The sequence below is a fragment of the Frieseomelitta varia genome, unplaced genomic scaffold (assembly GCF_011392965.1).
Source record: "Frieseomelitta varia isolate USP_RPSP 00005682 unplaced genomic scaffold, Fvar_1.2 scaffold_166, whole genome shotgun sequence".
NCBI lineage: Eukaryota > Metazoa > Arthropoda > Insecta > Hymenoptera > Apidae > Frieseomelitta > Frieseomelitta varia.
In genome coordinates, this window is record NW_025109372.1 from 118,840 (window position 1) to 141,810 (window position 22,971).

At 40.5% G+C, this 22,971-nt stretch overlaps 1 protein-coding gene and 2 long non-coding RNA genes across 4 annotated transcripts in view; 1 reads left to right on the forward strand and 2 right to left on the reverse strand.

The window, feature by feature from the left end:
• Positions 1-346: 346 nt before the first annotated feature.
• On the forward strand, positions 347-1,133 carry LOC122538532. The gene is made up of 4 exons (XR_006308868.1): positions 347-460; positions 553-677; positions 770-915; positions 1,001-1,133. It is a non-coding gene; the product is annotated as an uncharacterized LOC122538532 (long non-coding RNA).
• A 1,265-nt stretch (positions 1,134-2,398) lies between these two features.
• LOC122538531 lies at positions 2,399-3,637 on the reverse strand. Its single transcript, XR_006308867.1, has 2 exons — positions 2,587-3,637; positions 2,399-2,551 (listed from the first exon to the last, which is right to left on the reverse strand). It is a non-coding gene; the product is annotated as an uncharacterized LOC122538531 (long non-coding RNA).
• A 4,072-nt stretch (positions 3,638-7,709) lies between these two features.
• LOC122538528 (zinc finger protein jing) overlaps positions 7,710-22,971 on the reverse strand; it is a 166,072-nt gene continuing 150,810 nt past the window's right edge. Inside the window, exons 2-10 of one of the 2 annotated variants that reach the window (XR_006308865.1) lie at positions 16,841-17,258; positions 16,455-16,771; positions 15,875-16,361; positions 14,003-14,182; positions 10,981-11,122; positions 10,749-10,879; positions 10,588-10,655; positions 8,480-9,561; positions 7,710-8,290 (exon numbers count right to left, since the gene is read on the reverse strand). Coding sequence is in view for 1 of the 2 variants with exons in the window: in XM_043672687.1 (XP_043528622.1) it covers positions 9,384-9,561; positions 10,588-10,655; positions 10,749-10,879; positions 10,981-11,122; positions 14,003-14,182; positions 15,875-16,361; positions 16,455-16,771; positions 16,841-17,258 (1,921 nt within the window). In the remaining variant the exon portion in view is untranslated. Of the gene's footprint in view, positions 9,562-10,587; positions 10,656-10,748; positions 10,880-10,980; positions 11,123-14,002; positions 14,183-15,874; positions 16,362-16,454; positions 16,772-16,840; positions 17,259-22,971 lie in introns of both variants that reach the window. The other variant, XM_043672687.1, reaches the window with a different exon arrangement.

Genomic DNA, 22,971 nt, shown 5'->3' on the forward strand with positions numbered 1-22,971 from the left:
CTGGTAAAATATACATGTATATATATATATATATACCTATTACAATATCATTATTTGCGTCGCCAACTAAAATGGCGAAATATATCGGTGAAATTGATTTCGACAATTATCGCAGGCAGAAATGACGCTTCGAGAATCCGTTGGAACATTGTTGTTCAACGTGAAAACTCAACAGGAATACTCAATCTGTCAGGATGCCTGTTTGGATTCGTCCATTTCAATCAAGAGGAAATATTATCCCTGGTAAAATATGATACATGTGTACGTACATATGTATCACAATATCATTATTTGCCAACGAAAACAGTTAAATTGAATTTCAATAATTGTCGTAGACGGAGATGACGCTTAGAAAATTTGGAACATTGTTGTCCAACGTGAAAACTCAACAGGAATACTCAATCTGTCAGGATGCCTGTTTGGATTCGTCCATTTCAATCAAGAGGAAATATTATCCCTGGTAAAATATGATACATGTATACGTACATATGTATCACAATATCTTTATTTGCCAACGAAAACAGTTAAATTGAATTTCGATAATTGTCGCAGACGGAGATGACGCTTCGAAAATTTGGAACATTGTTGTCCAACGTGAAAACTCAACAGGAATACTCAATCTGTCAGGATGCCTGTTTGGATTCGTCCATTTCAATCAAGAGGAAATATTATCCCTGGTAAAATACGATACATGTATACGTACATATGTATCACAATATCATTATTTGCCAACGAAAACAGTTAAATTGAATTTCGATAATTGTCGCAGACGAAGATGACGCTTTGAGAGAAAAAAAAGAAAAGAAAAATGTCAACGACCGTAGGACAACGGACGGCATGAATTTCATCCCGGTGTCTCGTTAACTGTACACGAACGGCGAAGAACTCGACGGCGGGGACGGCAGCGACTCGAGGGTACGGGGCAAGAAACGAAAGCTCGTATAATCCGCGTTCCCGACGTTCTGCACCGGTACCATTACCATTACCATTACCATTCCAGGTCTCTTTCCCGTTCTTTCACCGGGCAGCCGGTAAACAGTATTTCCAAGTCGACCGAGTAAATCAACAATCGTTCTTCTTCCCGATCACCGGTGCGCCTGTGTATTTCCCCGTCCGACTTACTTTTTTTCGCCACCTTCGCAATCGTCTCGTTGGCCAACGCGAAATACATACGGTACGACGGAGTATGGCCTCTTCCCGCCAGCAGGTGAGACCTTCTTTGTCCACGTGCTTTCTCCTTACGGGAATTCTGGTGGCCCAGGAGTATAATGGTGAGTAACTGTACAGAGACACGAGCCGAGCCAGCCGAGGTTCGGATAAACAAAACTGTGAGATTAATTCAATCGTCACTTTCTAATTAATGACCTGGTTGTACAGAGACGATACGACGCCTTTGTAATAACGCGTTTCGCAACGCCAGTTTGAACAGAGCGACTTCTATAAATTTCGAGAAACTCTCGTTTGTTTCCCCCGGGCAACGATCGCTCAACTTCTCTCGCATTGTCCTTGGAAATTGGCTCGCGTCGCGGCGTCAACGAGACGACGATGGCGAGCCATCGGACGAAAGATCGGCCGGCTGTAATTAACGAGCTCGCGAGTCAATTCAGAGATGAAAAAGAGCGTAGAATCGGTGTAACCGTACACCGCGTCTACACCATTAGCCAGCGGCTAATTATCGTCATTTTTCCCCCATTTCGCATGATCGATACGAATTTTTGTTCAACCGTAAAAAAGGCACGCGAACGGTCGGCTTATTGAATTTCTCGTGTCGAGAGCACACACGTACGCACACAGGCACCCGACGTCGTTTCAGCGTAGCCAACAGGTTGTCCAGCGGAGAGACGATCCTGGAACGAGGATCGGGTTTCCTGTGTAGCTTCATCGTCCACGGGAATATCGTGTTCCCCCGTCAACGGGGTGGTTCCTGCCGGAAACGGAAGCTCCTCCATAAAACGCTCAAGCTAATTTTTCAAGCAAATGTGTCCCCTCCTTGGAAAATAAACATTGTTGGTTTCATGTCCAAACTTGTGTTGTGTAAACACGCAACGAGCAATGTGAATTTGCACTTTCTTGAACGGAAGTTGAACAAAGAAATTACACGGCGTAATAATAATCGTGAGTCGCACTTTTTGCGAAATGAGTACATACATACATATATACCGCTCGGCAAGATCCGTCAAGGATGATCGTAGATTCACTTTGTGCTCGAACGTCATTCGATCCCTTGGGTATTAGTTTGTGTTCTCTTTCTCGTGCGAGCGAAAGAGTATAACAGCTGGAAGATGTAATCGTCAAATGCGTAAAGTGCTAAGGGTAGGGATGAAGGAATTGTAGAAAAAAAAAAAAAAATGCCAAAGGAGAAGATGAATGCGAAACGAAAAGAAAAGAACACCGAGTGTTACGATATCGTAACCGTCAAATTATTATTACTCTCTTACAATATCTGTCTCTTTAATGTTCTCCTTGAGCTATAAACCGTCATTCGTGTTTTGTACATGAAAGTATCCAAAAAGTCAAAAGCACTGTTCGACGCGTTAGTTTCTCCTTTTCTCTCTCTCTCTCTCTCTCTCTCTTTCTCTCTCCCACTCTCTCTCTGTTTCTCGCGCTTAATAATCGGATTTAAAAAATCTTCGCGTGCGCTTTACCTAAGTATATTATCTCCTACACGTATTGTTTCTCATTTTTTCTTTTATTTCATTCTCTCTCGCTCTCATTCTCTCTTTCTCTCTCGGGATACCACTATGTGGATTACAATGAACACCGCGGTGCTTCCGACGATCGCTCGACAGGATCAGGGGGTTCCTTCGCGCAATGAACGCGAGACAAACGTTGAGCTTCCGTTGTTTTCTTTTCTCTCTCTCTCTCTCTCTCTCTCTTTTATCTCGTTTGGCAGTGCGAAGCAGTAATCCCCCCTTCGTTTTCCTCCAATTGTTTTCTCTCCTTGCCGCGTGTTTCGTAACGTTTCGGCTCGTCGTAGCGTATACGCTGGGAACACAATTCATGCAACGAAGTGGCAATTGATCGTCACGATACATATGCAGTTCTGTCATCGTGTATAAATCGAGCGATGACGAGAATTTTTCGCAATAATAATAATCTTACAACGACGGCACCCTCCACCAACCCCACCGTCTCCACCTAATCGCGGACGATTTATCGCCACCTCGGTCGGTATCGTGGAAAAAAAAAAAAAAATTAGGTCGCTAAAAGAAACGATCAGATATACACAGAAACGAACGATCAAGTAAAAGCGACAGGAGGCTTTCCAGTTTTCAATGTTGAAAGACACAGTGTGTTGTTCCGATGGTGCCGATCCGCGGTTCCCTACCGATACACACACACACACACACACACACACACACACACACGTACACGCACACGCACACACGCGCGCGATCGAAACAACGTTTTTTCATCTTACTCCTTTCTTTCCCTTTTTTCTTTGTCACCTTTATTGTACATACGATGACGGACGAGGCCATCGAAACACGTTCCTCTACGTAGCCTAAAATTTCCAGTATTAATCGAAAAACTATGCGATATTATCGTTTTCTACCTTTATACAAGAGACAAGCCGTGTTTTTTTTTTTTTTTCTGTTTTTTCGTTTTTCTTTGCTTTGCTTTTTCTAACCGACGGAGCAACNTTTTGTTTTTTTTTTTTTTTTTTTTTTTGTTTCTTTTTACTCGAGAAGATAGAAAAGTAGAAGGAAGGGAAAGAAGAAAAAAAAGGAACGCTAGCAATTTGCATTGGAAAAAAAAAAAAAAAAAAAAAAAAAAAAAAAGAAAAAAGAAAACAGAAAACGAAAGTACGTTCGAAATTATTTGCTCGTGACCTCTCTTGCAAAAATAGAAAAGAAGAGACCGGCTTTCTCTCATTTCTTTTTTTTTCTTTTTCTGCTTTTTTCGTTTAACCATCGTTTCTTTCCTCCATGGTCTCTTTTGCTCTCAGGCGAAATTCACGTATCTTATTTACACAATGCTGAACAATCTATTACAATTATAATCACGTACTCTCTGTTCCACCTTCCATACACACGTGTACAAACGTCGAAAATGAAAAGAACAGCTTCGCGCTTCTACTTTTCTTCTATCTTTCTTTTCTCTTTTTGCAAATGAAAGCTCCGATTATAGGCGTAGCTGTTCTTCGGCTCTCAGTATTAATGAATACCTAGTCATACATATATATATATACATATATATATGCAAAACTTTACAACATTCGCTAAAATATACATTGTATCGTTTAATGCGTGGAATTACTAACGCTAACGCGAGGAGAAAAAAAAAAAATACGATCAGTATAAAAAAAAAAAGAGAACGGGACAGAAAAAATATGGGGGGGGGGCGGAGGGGGGTTGAGAAGGGAACGGGAAATTTTTTCCTGTGAGCGAGATGAAAAAAAAATGAAAAGAGAGAACGAACGTGAGGAAATCGTCTTTTTTTTTTCTTTTAGATCCAACGACAAAAAAAAAAAAAGAAAAAAAAGAATGGAGATGAGTGAGAAATTTTCGTCCTTCCCCCTTTTCGTCCTGATGGTTTGCCACCTTTAAATTCGCGACGCGAAACTATATTAATAATTTTCTTCCCTCGAGTCGATCGTTCGATCCAACGAAAGAAACGAAATTATTCCGCGAGTTTTCCAGAGCTTTCGAAATTTCTTCCCCGATTTCTTTTTTCTCTTCGTCTTGCAGAGTTAATTACACTCGACAATTAATTAAACCCTAAACGCTAAAATGCGGACAGTCTTTTCCGAAGCGAACTATGACGATATATATATTCACGGTCTAAAAAAAAAAAAAAAAAAAAAAGGATACGGTTGAAAGAAATTTATTGGAAATTGGCTTCGAGAAGAATCGGAGATTCCCGAAATCGATATCGAATTTTCCCGTCACGGTTCACTGCCACGAGAGATCAAGCGTCATCCGGTGGTCGAAAGTTCTCCCCGCCGATCCACCCTCGCTGAGCAAGTAATTTCTATCTAAACCTAATCGATAGCTCGACACGACGGAGATACCGAGATGATCCAAGGGGGGAGGGGAGGGGAAGAAAATAATCCTCGATCTTCTAACGTCAAAGAAGAAAACAAAAAGAAGAATCGTACGAACGTGAGTTCTCACACGAGAGAAATTGGTCCCACCCGTGATAATAGTTACTGTTTTTTTCGTTACACACGTTCCTAACGATCCACAGATGATCGAAACGCGATGAGAGTGGAGCGAGAGGAACGACGATCGAGTCGCGATCACGCCACGAGATAAAATCAAACAAACGCATGAACACAATGATGAACACAAAGAAGAAGAAGAAGATGATGATGAAAAATCAGAATGAAAATCGAGCACACGCCGGGGACACGTGTATGGCACTAGCGGGAGAGAAATGACCACGAACAAAATTGGAGAAGAAACTGAAGATATTTTTCACATTTTGGTAAAACGGAGGAGAACACAGATGTGTTTTTTTTTTTTTTTTTTTTTGGCGGGCAGTGAAAGGGAGGAATATAGTAACAGAGTAAGCTGCGCGCGAAACGGAGTATATAAGGTAAGGTTCAAGTATGTGATTCGCGCTTGTGTGTGCATGTATAGCTATGCACAGAACACGTGTGACACGGGTCTCATTTGCTTTGTCTTACGTTTCGCTGGCAGTGCCTTGGTTTTATCGCGTCCATCGTCGCCAGGCTGGCAGTAAAATGCGCGTGTCGAACGATAAAAGGAAAAAAAAGAAAAAAAAAAAAAGAGCAGAGAATCCAAAAGTACACAAACGATCGCGGAGAGCGACCGGTGGAAGCGACGATTCGCGCCAGACTCGGAATTACCAAGATGAAAGATCGCAGTGGAATAATAAGGCTCCAAAAGATATTCAAACTGGCTGGCAGTGCGCGATATTTGGCAGTGACGCGTTTCTTCTTTTTCTCTCTCTCTCTCTCTCTTTCTCTCTCATCGAGTGCGAATCGTTCGATCCTCTCCGGCGAACCAGACCAGTCGCCCTCCATCGTCGTTCACCGCGGCGTTCTTCTCGTTGAATATACACGCAGAACGAGAATCTCAATCGAGAACAATTCGGTGAATCTCTTTTTCCCTCGCTCGCAATTCGCAAGCAAGCTGATAGGTCGCGCCTTCGCCCTGTCGGCAGCCCGTACCACCAGGCGATTTCTTTTATCGATAATTTCAACTAACTATTTACACGCTCGTCCGCGGTCGCCCCGGTTCGCCTACTTACTCTGCGCGCGAACCTAATATATATATATATATATATATGTATATATATATATATATGTATATATCTATATATATATATACGTCGAGATACAATTTTACAAAGGGAACTAGCGAGCGTCGGGTAATTACTTTGTCCGGGTGAAAAATACGCGCGCGCGCAGGCCGCGGAGCAACCGAGGGGACGCCACTTATGCATCCGCAAACTAGAGATCTATCGGGTTATACAGTATAATCATAATAATAATAATAATAATAATAATAAAAATAATAATAATAATAATAATAATAGTAAGAACAATTAATCGATCAATTAGCCTTATAGTGTTCTTAATTACAATCGTATCATATTGGCAGTGTTTCTTAGCTGGTGTGTGTAGATGTGCTTCTGTCCGTGTGTGTGTGTGTGTGTTCCAAGCTTCTCTCTTCTCTCTTCTCTCTTCTCTCTTCTCTCTCTTGCAATTCCAGTTGTTCCCTCGCGCTCGATCCCATTTTGCTTCCCGTACTTACAGCTACACAACACGTCGTCGACACGAGTTTTCACCCCTCTCCCGCTTTGTTACTCTCTCTCTCTCTCTCTCTCTCTCTCTCTTAATTTACAAGTATTTCTCTTTTACTTCTCTACAATTATATATGTGTACAATGTGCGGCATTAGATCCCATGATGTCAGACGTTTTTTTTTTTTTTTTTTTTTTTTTTTTTCTTTCTTTCCGCGCGCGATACGAGAAATATATTTCTACGATCTCGGGCGTATTCTACATCTATGAAAATAGCGACACACACTCTCTTGTCTCTCCCGTGAATTTCTCATCTCTCCCTCTCTATCTCTCTATGTCTCGAGTATCGAAGACTATCGCGGTCGTATCATTTTCCCTCAACCCTTTTAATATTAACAACCGTGGAAAAAATCACACAGCCATCGTGTTCTATCCTCTATTCAAGGGTGGCGTAAACGATTGTACAGCACGATGCCATTCGCTCTCGCTGCCGATTTTACATTTGCTTCGGTTCCTCCTCTTGTCCGCTTCCTTTTATTCGTTAACACTTCCTTCCTTTTTCTTTTCTTTTTTTTTTTTTTTCGTCGCAGGTAGACCTCCCCGCCAGCGACAGACACATCCTATTCAGCAGTGATTCTACACATTTGTCGATCGCCGTTCGTCTTGGCTCGTTTCTCCAACGTGTTGTCTGTTTGTTTCCTTGCCATTTCTCCCCTTGTTCCCCTAACTACTGTTTTGACTCGGGTGAAAAGCGTCGAGACGATGCGGAATCTTGGAACTGAGGCTTGGTTCTGAGAAAGTACGTTACTTGTTGATCGGTCCTCGACAACCTCGCGAAAATGATGATGATGATGATGAAACGGTTAATCGGTTGTGAAAACGAGATTCCCTGTGCTTTCTTGGTAATTCTTTTCTTCGTTTATGCCAACTCGGCGACCGGAAGGTAAGAACGAGAGAGCTCAATGGAAAGAAACGAGATCTTCTTCGGATTTTCTCTTTGTTTCGTCACGCAGCGACAGGTTCGCATTGGCATGCTGCACGTAGCTAACTTACAGCAGGAAGATAAAAAAAAGTACACGAGAAATCGTTCTAGACACGAACGAGGCAGTTTTCTCTATTTTAATTTCATTTTGTACAACGCCTTTCTTTTTCTTCTATCTCTCTCTCTCTCTTTCTCTCTTTTTTCTTGTGAAGGGAAAAGTGAATAAATCTCGATAGAAACCGCGTTTGGCTTGTCGTCGGTCGTCCGACTGCATAACACTTTTTTTTTGCAGTTTTCAAGTTTCTATTTTTTTTTTTTTTTTTTTTTTTTGTGATACCACTTGGCTGTTGCACTCTGTCGTCGTTAGTCGTTTTGTAAGATTTCGTTATCCGATAATCCAGCACCCACGCGCTACGTTCCTCTGTTCTCCCTCTTTGTCGTCCTTCATCTCGTCGGCACGACAACCGGCCTGCCCACGAATTTCTACCGAGCTGAAGATCGAGGTAGATGCATCTCCTTTTTTTGAAAGTTGGTCGAGGGTCGAGGGTAAGTCGTTCTTAACGTCTTCCTTCTTCTTCTTCTCTCTCTCTCTCTTCTTCTTCTTCTTCTTCTGACATTTCCTCGGGGTATTTAAACAGGGCCCGGAAGTGCCAAGGGGCCGGTTGTTAGATATTAATTGATTTCTAAGGCCACCAGAGTGATTATCTCCTTACAATCGTTAACTAACGTTTAACAGTTTGCATTTTTCTCTTTCTTCGTTTCCCCCCCCCTTTTTTTCTCTCACTTTCTCTCCCCCAGCAAGGTTAACTCGTCGCGTTGAACTGTGTAGTAAAATTCTCGTTTCCATCCTGCGTTATTTGTATTTGCTTTTTTTTGTATTTTTTCTTTTTCTTCTTCTTCTTCCTCTTTTAATTCAACTCCGCCGTCTTCTCGATTGGTCTTGCACGACGGTCTTGCAACGATATAAAACGTATATCCACAGTGAGGCACTTTTGAGGCCCAAGCCTAGGCTCTTCCGAGTCCGACGAGTGTCGCCGCCTTTAATATCACAGGCACTCGTGGCAGGAATCGACCCCAACGTTTCAATGTTTGGTATCGATAGGCAACAAGAATATCTTTCATCGCTATCCACGACTACTAATATATATATCACCTAACGATCTCGTTCGATTTAGGCTAAATAAATTAGAATGTATTACTCTTTCCTTCCCCCCGTTTTTTTTTCTTTTTCTTTTTCTTTTTTTTCTTTTTTTTTGCTTTTTGGGTACTCTTAGCTACATTCTTAAACATTGTTTGTTCGTCGTTTTCTATTTCGCATTGTTCCTCGCCTGCAAATGCAGGCTCGTAACCTTTGCTTCAGTGTGTTGTTTCTCGAGCGTGGGTCTCCTACTCTTCGTCATCGACTCGTATATATTTCCGTATATCCATTTTTTTGCTTGTACCGTGCGCTTTTGTCCCCTCTTTGCGATATCAGAGGGTCGCCTCTATTCGCCCAGGTTCCTCTCTCTTTCTCTTCTCGACACAGTTCAGTTTCCTTCGGACAAATCCTCCCCTCCGTCCAGACCCAGAAAAGCACAATCGTTGCCCCGAATTACAGGACAACGACGCCACTCGTTTTTCTGGCTCGATCGTTGCTTTAATTACCACTTATAATCGCGCTTCGTCGTTGATCACCGTGTCCGGCATTATCACGAGTTCTTCACCGGTTTTCGGCGGTGCTTCGCTCGCATCAACGGCGGTGCACCGCCGTCCACCGCCGAGTACAGGGCCAGGCTCACTTCCTCCGGGTGCGACGACGCCACCTTTCGTATCTCAACGTTCTTCGTGCTTTGTACTTCCGACTCTGGCACCCACTCGTCCGGCTCGCTGGTGCAAAAAAAAAACAGCAAATTGCAAGATTAGAAATTCGTCGCCGATTTCTCGTCAAAGTTCGCGTCTCGACCAGAGATCGAATACCGACGTGTTTTGATATTCCGACATTTCATTGGTATTTGAGTTGGTAATAATTAGTAACACAACCTCCTTCTTGATCAATCTTATTAATATCGGTATTTTTAAATAGCTTCTATCGCTGCTTGGCGTCAATACCGGCATTTAAATATTAAAATTTGTACTAGAATAAATACTAAAATTTGTACTAAAATAAATACTAAAATTTATGCTAAAATAAATACTAAAATTTGTACTAGAATAAAAACTAAAATTTCTACTAAAATAAATACTAAAATTTGTACTAGAATAAGTACTAAAATTTGTACTAGAATAAATACTAAAATAAATACTAAAATTTGTACTAAAATAAATACTAAAATTTATGCCAAAATAAATACTAAAATTTATGCCAAAATAAATACTAAAATTTATACTAAAATTTGTATTAGAATAAATACTAAAATAAATACTAAAACTTGTACTAAAATAAATACTAAAATTTATGCTAAAATAAATACTAAATTTTGTACTAGAATAAAAACTAAAATTTCTATTAAAATAAATACTAAAATTTGTACTAGAATAAGTACTAAAATAAATACTAAAATTTGTACTAAAATAAATACTAAAATTTATGCCAAAATAAATACTAAAATTTATACTAAAATTTGTATTAGAATAAATACTAAAATAAATACTAAAATTTGTACTAAAATAAATACTAAAATTTATGCTAAAATAAATACTAAAATTTATACCGATATTCTAGTCTGATATTAAGCACTGAAACACGATTTTATTTACCAGTACTACAACATACAGATATTATATCAAAATCTAAGTATCAAAAGCATTTAGCTCCAACAACAGAATAATTACCTAAAAATACCGATTTCTCTTCTTTTTTCCCGTAATACCGATTCAATCTCTGGTCTAAACTATCAACTATCAACTACTTACATATCTGGAGGGTACCACCGCAACAGGACCTTAATCTTCCCGTCCAATTCCACTCTTCGGGCTAATACCTGCAGGACAAAGATTACGCAACGCAAGATTACTCGAAATATCTGACGAAAATCTCGCGAGAACAGTAGTCACTTCCGGGTTTTTCAACTCACTTGACTAGTTAGGGCCATCGAGTTTCCTGGTGTTTCCGCGAGGTGACCTTGCGTCCTCGACTTCGCCAACTGAAGTAACCTGTGCTGGAGTCCCTCCATCACCCCCGAGTCGAAGTAATCGAAGAGCCTCGCTGCGAGAAAAGAAAATGGCGGATGAGAGAGAGAGAGAGATGAAACCAGGTGGGCGAGGAGATCATCGTTTAAATCAATACGTAGATTGTTTAATATTTACCAGACCAAGGTTGCCGCCTGTATCGAAGCCGTTTCCCGTTTCTTCTCACCAGTTTCCCGCCGCTCTCGCAGCTCCGTTTCGCGTTGTTGTTGCTGGTTTCCGGCTGATTGAAGTGGCCGTTCACGTGCCTCTCGAGTGCCGTCTGCAAAACAATTCGCTGGATTACAACGCCAGGTACAGGCACTTTCCAGGGAAAGCCGCGATTCTCGTCCATACGGAAGGATCAATTTGTATCATCGACGAACTATAACAAGGGATGTTCTCATGTTATTGTTTTCCTTTTTTTTTTTTTTGTTTTTTGAAAAATGTAGGAGACAGAAGCACAAACACGACGAACGACGAACGACGACAACGACGATGAATCTAGGCGTAGTGAAACGTATGAATCGTTTCTGGGAAGAGCGGGCAAAACGAGAGACAAATCGAGCTCCAGTTCAGAGAGTAAAAGCTGTTTTTTTTTCTTTTTTTTTTTCTTTTTTNTTTTTTGTAAACCGTCCCTGAAAAATGCCTTGGTTTTCGAAGAAAGACCGAGGCAACATCCGGAGGAGGTTATTGCGTCGACCATGTACGTACGTACGTGCGCACGTGGGCAACGGTTAAGACAAAAGAAGACAGATTTTCTCGAGAAACATACGTCTATGTCAGAGAGAGAGAGAGAGAGAGAGAGAGACGTACACGATCCAAAATCATGTGAAGTGAAATCGAACCAAGAGTGTCTGCGGAAAAATATTTTCTTTGGTTCTTAACCGAGCCTTTCGAGACTCGCTTACGTTCTAGATCGGCAACCAGGGAGTACGTGCGGTATATGCTTGACAATTTCGAACGAGAGTCATTCGTTGCGAGATCGTGTCGCCTTTCGGGACCAGCAACGAATATACGTAGTCCCTCGTTTTAGACGCAACCATACATTACCCAACTTGTCAGGGGACAATTATCAGAGGACAAACGTCGGATAGATATAGAGGGTGTGATGTAACTGGTGGTACAAGCCGGGAAGATGGCGACTCTACATGAAGAACTGAATGAAAAATATAGAATCAAATTTTCTCATACGAACCTTTGTTCCCGTGGAAAATGGCTTTGAATGTTTATCGTGCACTCAAGATTGAAATTATCAGAAGACATTCCTTTGGAAATTTGGTAAAATTTAATTTACCAACGTATTCCAGTCGTGAAGTGAAGTGAGAAATCTTTGAAACGAAAACTACCAATATTGTATCGACTCCAAAATGGAAGAATGGTCTCTGGACTTGTCACTGTTGGATTTTTACTTACGGAATCATGTTAAATGGTGTATTCTAGCGACACAGCGAATTAAAAGGAAAAATTATTATAGCGTTCGCAACGTTGAAACTACGAAATAACACATTGGAAAATGTTGGTAGAACATTTAGTAAGAAGGGCACAGTTATGGGTATCACTTCCAACAATTTTTAAACTAAAAATAACTGGCGAAAAGTAGACATTCTGTGCTCTCGCGTACGAACGTTGGAAATGTTTACAAACGTTAGTATAAATCAATGATGGCGAACCTATGAGACACTGACCCACGCAGGTTTTTTAAATGACCCACGCGTTGATTTTTATAAACTTATCATCATATGTATAAAAGAATTTTAATTATTTCTCGAACCCCTCTTTTCAAAAAATGTTAAGAAAATTACAAGTGTTCGGTTAGAGCTTAAAAGNTGAGAAATAAATGCATAATTGTGTTTTATGGATGATTTACCCTATATGTATACCTTATGTATATTTTAAGTTTTAAATGTTATACGAGTTAGTTGTGTCCAAAAAATTTTATATAGCACTAAAAAACACACTAGATCCCATTCTCAGAATGGGTAGCTTTGCTAGTTTTTTATATAATAAAAGAGAGAACAGACAATAAAAAATATTAAGAAATAAAGTACATATATCTAATGTATAGTGCAGGGATGACTGGGCACGATGTCACCCCTTTTTCAATTTTTTGACGTAGACACTTATTTTTTGCTCTTCACTTGCAAAAGCAAAAGTTGTAAAACAAAAAAGGAAACGTAAATTGTTTAGAAGATTATAAAAGTGAGAACCAAGAAAAAAATAGTTTTTAACCATCCTCCCCATTTCCAAGTGACGCCACTGACTTAGTGACCCACCAGCTAGTACAAAAAAAAAAAAAATAATGAACAAAATTTGACCTACTTCTCAAAAAGGTTCGCCCTTCACTGGTATAGATAAATAATGAAATTGAATCTTGATCAAGTGCACGCGTAGTCGATAAGAAACATTCAAAGCTATATTTTAAAAATTTTATTCTACACTTTTTATTCAGCTTTTCACGTAGAATCGCCACCTTCCCGTTTGTACCACCAATTACATGACACCCTGTATATAAAAAAAAAAAATCATCATCATCATCATCATGATCATCATCATCATCATCATCAGATCTCAGCATCCTGAACACTCGAACGCTTGACAAATGGGAAAAACAAGTTTTCATTAGTTTTCACTGGTTTGCACGTCAGCATAAATTTAACGTAAGCGTTTGAACGGGGGAGAGTGTGATGGCGGAAAATTGGCGGTTTAATGAGACAGAGAGAAAAGATACGGATATACGGTGGTTAGAAAAGATACGAGCGCGAGGTTAGAAAAGATACGAGCTAAGGATAGTTCTCGTGAACGAAGATCGAGCGGCGAGTAGCCAGTTGGCAGATCATTGATCGTCTTCAACCTCGAGTAGAGTCGAGACGAGTGAGGAGCCTCTCGAGCATATTCCACATCAGCAACGGCGATTCTCTTCAATCGGCAATCCCATCGCAGGGTGAAAGAGTAGCGGCGGAAACAAACCGACTTGCGTCCACTTGCAGAAAATGGCTTACTATAATATTTACGATCGATGCGTGAAGAGGAGGAGAGAGAAGAACAGAAGACAGGATACGAGGAATTTCACCAACCATCCTTCGCCGCGTACGAAACAGATCACCGATCGCACAGGCGGGCTGTCCAAAAACTGACAAAGCCATCGGACACGACGCATTACCTGAGAGCTGAATCTGCTGCCGCAGCCGTCGACTATGCACCGGAAGGGCTTGTTGCCTCCGTGGGACAACACGTGTCGTTCGAGCCACCTTCGCGAACAGGAACTCCTGCCCTGCACCTTGCAGCCTTGCCACTGGCAGACGAAATTATCGCCTCCGGTTTGCGTGTTGATGTGCGCTACCTGAAACGCACGCGGTTTCGCCCGATGAATACACACCGAGCAACTTTTTCCACGAAACTGTACACAGGGTGGGTTGCACGTTGCCATCTAAGATTTACGTCATTGTTGGTTAGCGAAAAATACATCAGACAAAGTCGAATGGGTTTCGAGAGGTTCACAATTTGATGATGCCAGCTTTCTTGTTGGTGGACGTGTGGAGAAACCGCGTTCGAAGGTTATTAAATGGTTTTTTTAAATGGAATATATATTTTTTACTATATTTTTATATTAATTGTATTTTTATTTTATTTATTTTTTATTATTATTTACACGTGTTTTATTATATTTTATTTTATATATTTTTTATACTTTATATTGATTATATTTTTATTTTATTTTATATATTTTTTATTATTTACACGTGTTTTATTATATTATTTTTTACTGTTTTATTATTTTATTTTAGTTATTTTATATTAATTATATTTTTATTTTATTTTATATATTTTTTATATTTTATATCGATTATATTTTTATTTTATTTTATATATTTTTTATTATTTACACGTGTTTTATTATATTATTTTATTTTATATATTTTTTATTATTTACACGTGTTTTATTATATTATTTTTTACTGTTTTATTATTTTATTTTATATATTTTATATTAATTATATTTTTATTTTATTTTATATATTTTTTATTATTTACACGTGTTTTATTTTTATTATATTTTTATATTAATTATATTTTTATTTTATTTTATACATTTCTTATTATTTACACATGTTTTTCATTGCCTCAGTTGATGCATCTTGATTCTTTACAGAGAAAGTATTAACCTATGTATGTTAAAAAAAGTCACTAGTTTATTTTAGAGATATTTTAATTTTAATTTTGTAGAATTATCGCATGAAAGATACGGAAGAAGGACAGTATTCTTATATTTATACTGTCTTTGTCTTACAAGCATAGATTTTACAAAATTGAAATTAAAATGAATCTCCTAAACTAATGATTTTTTTTAACATAAATAGGTTAGTACTTTTTTGTGAAGAATATCAAGATGCATCAACTGATGCAATAAAAAATATATGTAAATAATAAAAAATGTATAAAATACAGAAAATAAAAAATATAAAAATATAATTAAAATATAATAATATAAAATTAATATTATAAAATAAAATAATATAAAATTAATATAATTAAAATTAATAATATAAAATAAAATATTACAATATAAAATTAATAATATAAAAATATAATAAAAAATATATTTAAAAAAAACGTTAATGACCTTCATATGCCCTCTACACGTCCACCTAGAGGAAAACTAGCGCCATCAGAATGTGCTCCCCTCGAAACCATATTCAACTTGATCTGAAACATTTCTCACTACTCACAATAATAATGACGTGAATCTAGATGGCAATATGTGACGATCCACTCCGTATATATCTACCCGAAGCGGACACCCGGTAGCCACACGAAGGTGTTGCAATGTATCGATTACGCTCGAAGGGGAAAAGAAAAGGAAAAAAAGAAAGAAATTGGGATTCGAACTGACAACAATGTAACAGAAAACTGGGGAAACACGATACAAGCGAGCTTCGTCACAATTCCACTTGTGCGTGATGCTCGAATTACACGCTCCACTTTTTTGCAAAAGTTCGGGGTTCGTCGAAAAAAATCAATGAGAATATGGTACCTGCAAGTGTTCGAGAAGCTCCCCGCTCGACTCGAAACTCTCCTCGCACTTGTCCCACCGGCAGACGCCGCTGTCCGTTCCCTGTTGCCTGTCCTTCTCCGGCTCTCGGGCAGGGAATCGTATGGTGGTCGGGGCAGAGAGTATCGGCGAGAGCAGCGGTTTCGTCGACTCGCTGCTCCTCGAGTCCTCCTCCTCCTCCTCCGCGTCGTCCTCGTCCGCCGGGCTCGCCTGTCTCTCCTTCGCGGAGTCGTCGGTGTCCTCGGGGACGGACAGCCTCGTCAACAGGTCCTGGCTACCTTGTTGAGACCTCAACGAGCCCAAGATGCCACCGCAACCGTTCGTCAGGTTGTTGTTCTCGTTGACGTGCGGCTTCGACAGGATGCAACCCTTGTAGTCGAGGGTGGTCGCGTCGCCGCTCAGAGCAGGGGCCGGCGTCGATGCCGGTGGCGAGCTGCTCTTCGCGTTCGAGGACGCTTCCGTGGACAATCTGATCCGACGACGACGTACGTGAGGAAAAACTCGACGAAAGTGGTGGCTCGAGAAGAGGGAAACGCGTACGTAAGAGGGCGAGTTTGCCTACCTGAGGGACGAGATCTTGCAGTTCTTCAACACGTCGTTGGAGATGGGCAGGCTAGGCACTGGCTTGGTCAACTTCTTGTCGATCTTGCTGTTGGTCCTCGGCACGATCACCGGCAGTGGCTTCTTCGTCGGCGGCGGCGACATGGTCAGGGTCCTCGCTTCCCAATCGTTGCTCGACGCTGTCCTGCCGTTCGGCGACACGTTGCTCAAATACTTGGCCAGTCCACCCTTGTTCCTCTGCACCGTGGCTGGCCTTCGAAATTCCGACGAGCTCTTCGCCACAAGCACCGACATGCTGTCGCTGCTGTTCTTCTTGATCTGCGAATCACGTTGGTACACAGCGGTAGAATACAATCATACCCAGTTTGATAATGTAACCGTAATTACCTTAGGCTGCTGTGGTTTGATTTGGGTTTTAAAATACTCGGTGATCTTTCCCTGGGACTCGTGGTGAAGGTGGTGGTGGCCTTGGGTGGTGTTGGGCTTGCCGGCGGACTTGTTGCTGGTGCCACGGGTGAAACTGGGATCGGCAGCCCCGGACCTCGGGAGGGTGCCAACCTCGGGCTCGCCTTTGAGCCTCTTGTAGGTCGAGCACGCGGTGGCGGCCAACGGCGGGGTCCAGGGCCACTGGGGCCTGGTGCTGATCTGCGAGGACGGCGCCAGCTTGGGTAGGGACGGAAGTGGACTGGCGGACGCGCCACGTATCGCTACCCCCTCGTCGCTGCTCGTGCTGCACGGCGAACCAGGCTCCGTGATATCGCTGGTACCGCTGCTGCTGCACTCCCCGCACGACACGGCCACGCCACTGGAAACGATCGCTAGTTTACTTTCGTCGCAGATCCACACTTGGACGACTTGGGTTCCGTCGTGGTCGTCTACGAATCGGGCGCCGACCTCTCCATCGACCGACCAATCCATTACGAATCGGTCAATGCGACATTAAGGTCGAGAAATTCTTTTTTCGTCCCGAAAATTCCAACATCTCCTCAGTTTTAGGTGTATTTGAATTTGTAATATGTCGTGGCAAGACGTGGATAACACAAGACGTTGCTTCTTAATCATTTCTATCCATACCGGCGAGTTTCGAAAAGAATATTACTATTACGCGAATATTACGGTCGCTCGTTATGGTCCGCAATCAGTTGCAAGTGGTTAAGTCGCGATCAATCGCGACGTATCGTATTTATATACTAATTGCAATTCAAACAACGCGAGAGAGACGAGTTTTGGTCTGAGCAGAGATCTAACTACACACTGATCACAAAAATTAGGGGATATCTCAAAAGCGATGAAAAAAAAAAAAAAGCATTTGCTTTTTCTTTTGATGTTCTTGTTTAACACAAAAACAAATCGAATGCTTCTTGCAATATCCTCTGCAATATCCCCTAATTTTCAAGTAGTTTAATTTGTTTTAATTCAAATAGTGCGAGAAAGAGACGAGTTTTAGACTTAGACGAGATATCTCTCGTCTAGTATTTCTTCTGACACGTCGTGAAGATTCTACAGACATCTCTCCGAGGCTGGTGTATCGATTATTTTATCTTCGTGTCTTTTCATCACCATCGGCATCGATTCTTCACTCCCAACATCGTTCATTCTTACGAGTGTTTGCAGCTCGATGGAGAAGCGAGGGGGAAAGTAGCTAGGTTGAAAACGGTTACCAGGGAAATTGCACGCTTAGCAGGTAATGGTATTACCAGCAGCGCAAACCTAATTACAGGGTCAGACGTTGGCAAATGGCCCGGCGTTTGGCAAGGCGGCCAGTGCCACAAGCCCTCGTTCGTCTTCGCTCGTTCGCAGCTCGGTGATTCGTGAGGAACCAAGGGAAGAGATTGCAGGAACACAGAAGCCACTACTTGCTTAACAAACGCGTGAAATGCTCTCTCTCTCTTTCTCTCTCTCTCTCTCTCTCAATGTCAATTTCACAAGTCGAGGAGAAGAAGAATCTGTTCATTCGTTTCGAAAACTGGCGCACGCGAAAATTGCTGATTAGTCGGCGAAACGGGAAACCTCGTGGAATCGGTTAACACCAGGGCTGGCCAAACTTTTATTCTGTACCAGTGCCAGTTTTTTTCTCGCGTAAGCGTTTGCCACTGAATTATTTCAACTGCAAAAGCGCGTTTCAACTTACTTTTTAATGGGACTTACGAACCTATTTCGCTCTTGACCAAATTATTTGTGAATGCTTTAACCTCTTGCGCTGGAATGACGTTAAATGCAATTCGGTCGCTCGTTATGGTCCGCGAACCAATTGCCAGCGCAAGGGGTTAATCCAATCGCCTATTCTGGTTAATAGATTTTGTCGACTAGTGGCACCTAAAGACGCTTTTAAAATTTACTTTCAAGGTACCGTTAACACGTCACTGGTGACTGACGAAGCAAATTTAGTACCTACTGAATTAAAATATATTAAAAATTGAAAAACTTTGAGAAGAGAAATAGTAGCTGAATGTTGCTTTTAATATTACATAAACGGTATACAAGATAATAACGCAATAGTAATTTTTTAATGGCTTTTAAATAAGTAATAGGTTTTAATACAATTTAAGCTAGGTTAAGCATCTATCACAGAATGTTCTAACATTCTTGAATAATAGATGAATATTACTTTTATTATTATTTAAAGGGTATACAAAATAATAACGTAATAATAATTTTAATGAGTTTTAACTAAGTAATAGGTTTTAATACAATTTAAGCTAGATTAAGTTTAGGTTAGGTTAGGCATCCATCACAGAATGTTTTAACTTTCTTAGCCTCTTGAATGACGTGCCACGCACGTCGAGAATTTTGTTGTCCCAAAATTGCAACATTTTCTCAGTTTTAAGTATATTTAAGCATAACCCAAGCAAAACGAATAATAAATTTATTACTTCTCAATAATTTCTATCCATATAGTGATATTGGACCGACAAGATTCAAAAAGAAAGCGAACGAATTATTGTATACGGTTCGGTCACTCGTTATGGTCCGCAATCGGTTGCCAGCGCAACTGGATTAAATTCTCACAGGTCGTTCTCGATCGGTGGTTTATCCTTAATTAATTTCACAAAGGAGACAGCTTGTTCACATCTGTGGATTCCCAAATAGGCACATATATTTTTTGTGCAAACTCTCTTAGTTTTGGAAGAACTTCGGGGAAAACATAGAATCTTTCAAAAATTTACCATTCAACGTCACTCCTGGAACAGGAGGTTGGTTGTCAAATTTCGCTTTCGAAAAACTAAGCGAAACTGACTAAATTCTGATACTCCCGGTCGAGTTAATTTCAATAATTTTATATCTTGCATCATTCTTTTCATTTGTTGTCAAAACCTGTTCCAGAAATCGCGAGACGCGCCGCGGTTGTTCCAGCGTACTCTGACAGAAATTGAATTTATTATTGGAACTTGGAAATCGAATCAACTAAATCAGTTTCGAGGTTTACGCCGAGACGGATTGAAGGAATCTCCAATTTTCTCGGCTCGAGGTCGAGAGAGAGAAAGCAGAGGAAAAAAAACCCTGTTCGAACGAGAATTGAATTCACCCACTCCGTAAGTTTCTCCCTATCTGTGGATCTGGCCATCGTCAGCGATAAATCCACGGAGCCGCGACTTTGAGCGCTCTCGTCGTACATCGGTAATTAATTTACCGACCGATCGATCGTCTCCTCCTGTTTACCAGGTAATTACAAAGTATGTCGTGGCCAAGAGCGGATCGCGGGGAGGAGTTCGCGCGCCAGAGTTCCCTCCAATCGCGGTTTCCTTCCTCCGTGTGTGCACTTGCCGCACACTCACGACGATATCGATCGCGCCCGATAATCGATCGAACCACTTTGCCAGCTGGCGACCGATAATTGCGCCGCGCTTCAGCGAAATCGAACGCATGCGTTGGCGTGCATTTGATAACGAGTCGTTTTCACAGTTCTCTCCTCCAAGGATCGTTTATTTACTCGTTTTATTTGTCCAACACCGGTCGAACTGACCGTTTTCAAACTTTCTGCGTAGAATTTCCCACGTTATCGCATTGTATTTAGCTTCACGATGTTTTCTTAAAACATACACACAATTTGAATTTTTCGGTGTTTACATTACCGAGTCGAAACATTTCTATTTACACTTTTATACTCTATTTACACTCGTCATATACAGAAAAATTCGCTTTTGCTATTTATTGTGAGATTTAGGTAAAAAGGAATTCTATATGTTTGTAATTTTAGAATATTTCTTTGGGGAATTGCTCGGACGCGGTCGATACAATGCAGAGACAAGTTTAATTTACCTCCAACGATTTTCATTTTCCGAATATTTGATCTTTTTACGAACTGATGAAAATTCAAGTTCTTTTCTTCATATTTTGAATTTTTTATGGAACAATTTTCAAAAAGTATAAATAAAATGTCGAGTCGAATAACAATTAACAATTTTTCAAAGAAATACCAAAAGAAAAAATTTTGTTAAACAATTTATGTCGATCAGATCATTTTGAATAGATGTACATGAAATGTAGGTAAGGTTTAGCGTGTAATCATAACGATCATAAATCGTTTGACGCTCTTCAACGAACAGAATGAGCGCAGCACACGATATAGCATAATCGTACACGACTAGTGGATCCTATAAGGTCGAATTTGGAAGCGTGTCAAGCGTGCGTGTATTTGGACGAGAGAATGGCGAGACGACTGAAGAACACATACGCCACACAACATTTGACTGAAAACACATTTGTTTTCGTTCCGTTTCGAAAGGAATTTCCTTTGATCCGAGCGGAAACTGGCGACGAGCGACAGGCAACTTTTTCGAAAGACACGAAACGTCAATAACGAGTGTCCAATCTTTCAGAACTTCTGGGCCTCATTGGCCAACAAAAATTTGTCGAGGACCGTGCATATACATAGTTCAACGTAACCTATATTATTTATAAGGATGTTAAAACAACTTTTACAGTGAAACGATATATTTATATTAATTCAAAACATGTATGAAAATTTTTTATGAGAACACTGAGCTTGTTTTTTAGATAGGTCATTTTCAAGATGCTCGTCTAAAATTTTTGTCCTTATTTTATTTATTATTTTTATTATTTTTTGTGTGTTTCAGGGGAAAAAATCTGTTCGCAAATATTAGGAATACCTATAAGTAATGTTTTCTTTTTTTTTTCAAATTTAATAAATACTGCCATCTAGTGACAATTTAATGTATTGTAACATAACCTATATTCTAATTAAGTACATTGACGTTTGGTGCTTATTGTTAAATTATGTTACACGGTACATTAAATTATATTATTATGTTAAATTATAGATTAAAACAGTATTCAACTCTTAAATAAACAATTTTGTACAGTATCACAAAAACGACATTACTCGTGGATAATATAAGTAACATAAGATGCCTCAAAAGGGACATTTTAAACAGCGCGTGCTCATGAAATGCTGAATACTTTAGGCAGGTGTGGTTTACAAAAGTCTAACAAAGACACTCGGATAAATTTTTCCTCGAGTTGTGTATATCTGATTGCAACTCGATACCTTCCATTTGCACGTTTGCTGACAACATATTAACATCAACTGAGCATGGAGTAGCAAACATGCCAACCTAAATAATCTAAAATAAAAAATATTTCTCTGTTGGCTCTTGGAAATTATTCCTAATCAGTCACTCTAACACTAAATTCAAACAAAACAAAAAAAAAGAAAGGTATGACTATTCACGGTGAAAATTATACAAATAACAAAATTCTTATTCAGTTATTCCAGTTTGGACATAACCCATAACCTCGACGATCGCAGACAACAGCCGAGTTGACGATCTAGTTTCACGGTGTCCAAGCTCGAAAATGGCTCGAGTCTGGAAAAACGAACGGGTAATAACTGGGTGTAGAAACGTGTGGAAACGACCGTTCGCATAGTTGGCGTAATTTCTCGCGATCTCGTCCGCTGATCAGCGAGCGAAACGGCGTGAATTCTCGCGATCCTAGTTTCGTAGGGAAAGGAGGAAGAAGAGAGAAGCGAGGAGAAGGGGAAAGGAGAACGGCCGATGGTTTTTGCCCACGCCACGCTACGCCACGCCGCGCCACGCCGCGGATATTTTCAGAGGCGCGTCCGTGCCCGGCTGTCGACGTCATCGGAGAAAGAAAGACACTGACCTTTCCACATTACGATTCGTTTCCGACATTGCGTTTACGCAACGACGCGCTCTGCCGGCCGTGGGCCGGAGACCAGCCGGGAGAAACGGAGTCGCGCGGTCGTTCGTTAAACTCTCGGCCGGCTGCTGAATGACGGTCATTGTGCCATGAAACTTCTCCTTTTATCGATTCTCCAATCTCTTTCTCTCTTCTCGGTCCCGAGAAAGCCCCCCCGAACCATCGAACGACCGTCCACCGTCCACGTTGTTCGCGATCATTCTTTTTTACCTGAACTCTGCCTCCCTGATTCCAACCCATCTCTAGCTTTCGACCCGTTCTTCTTCAAAAGTTTTCCTCTGCGTTTGCTAAAACTTTGCCTCAACTTTTTCTTTTTTTTTTTTTTTTTTTTTTTT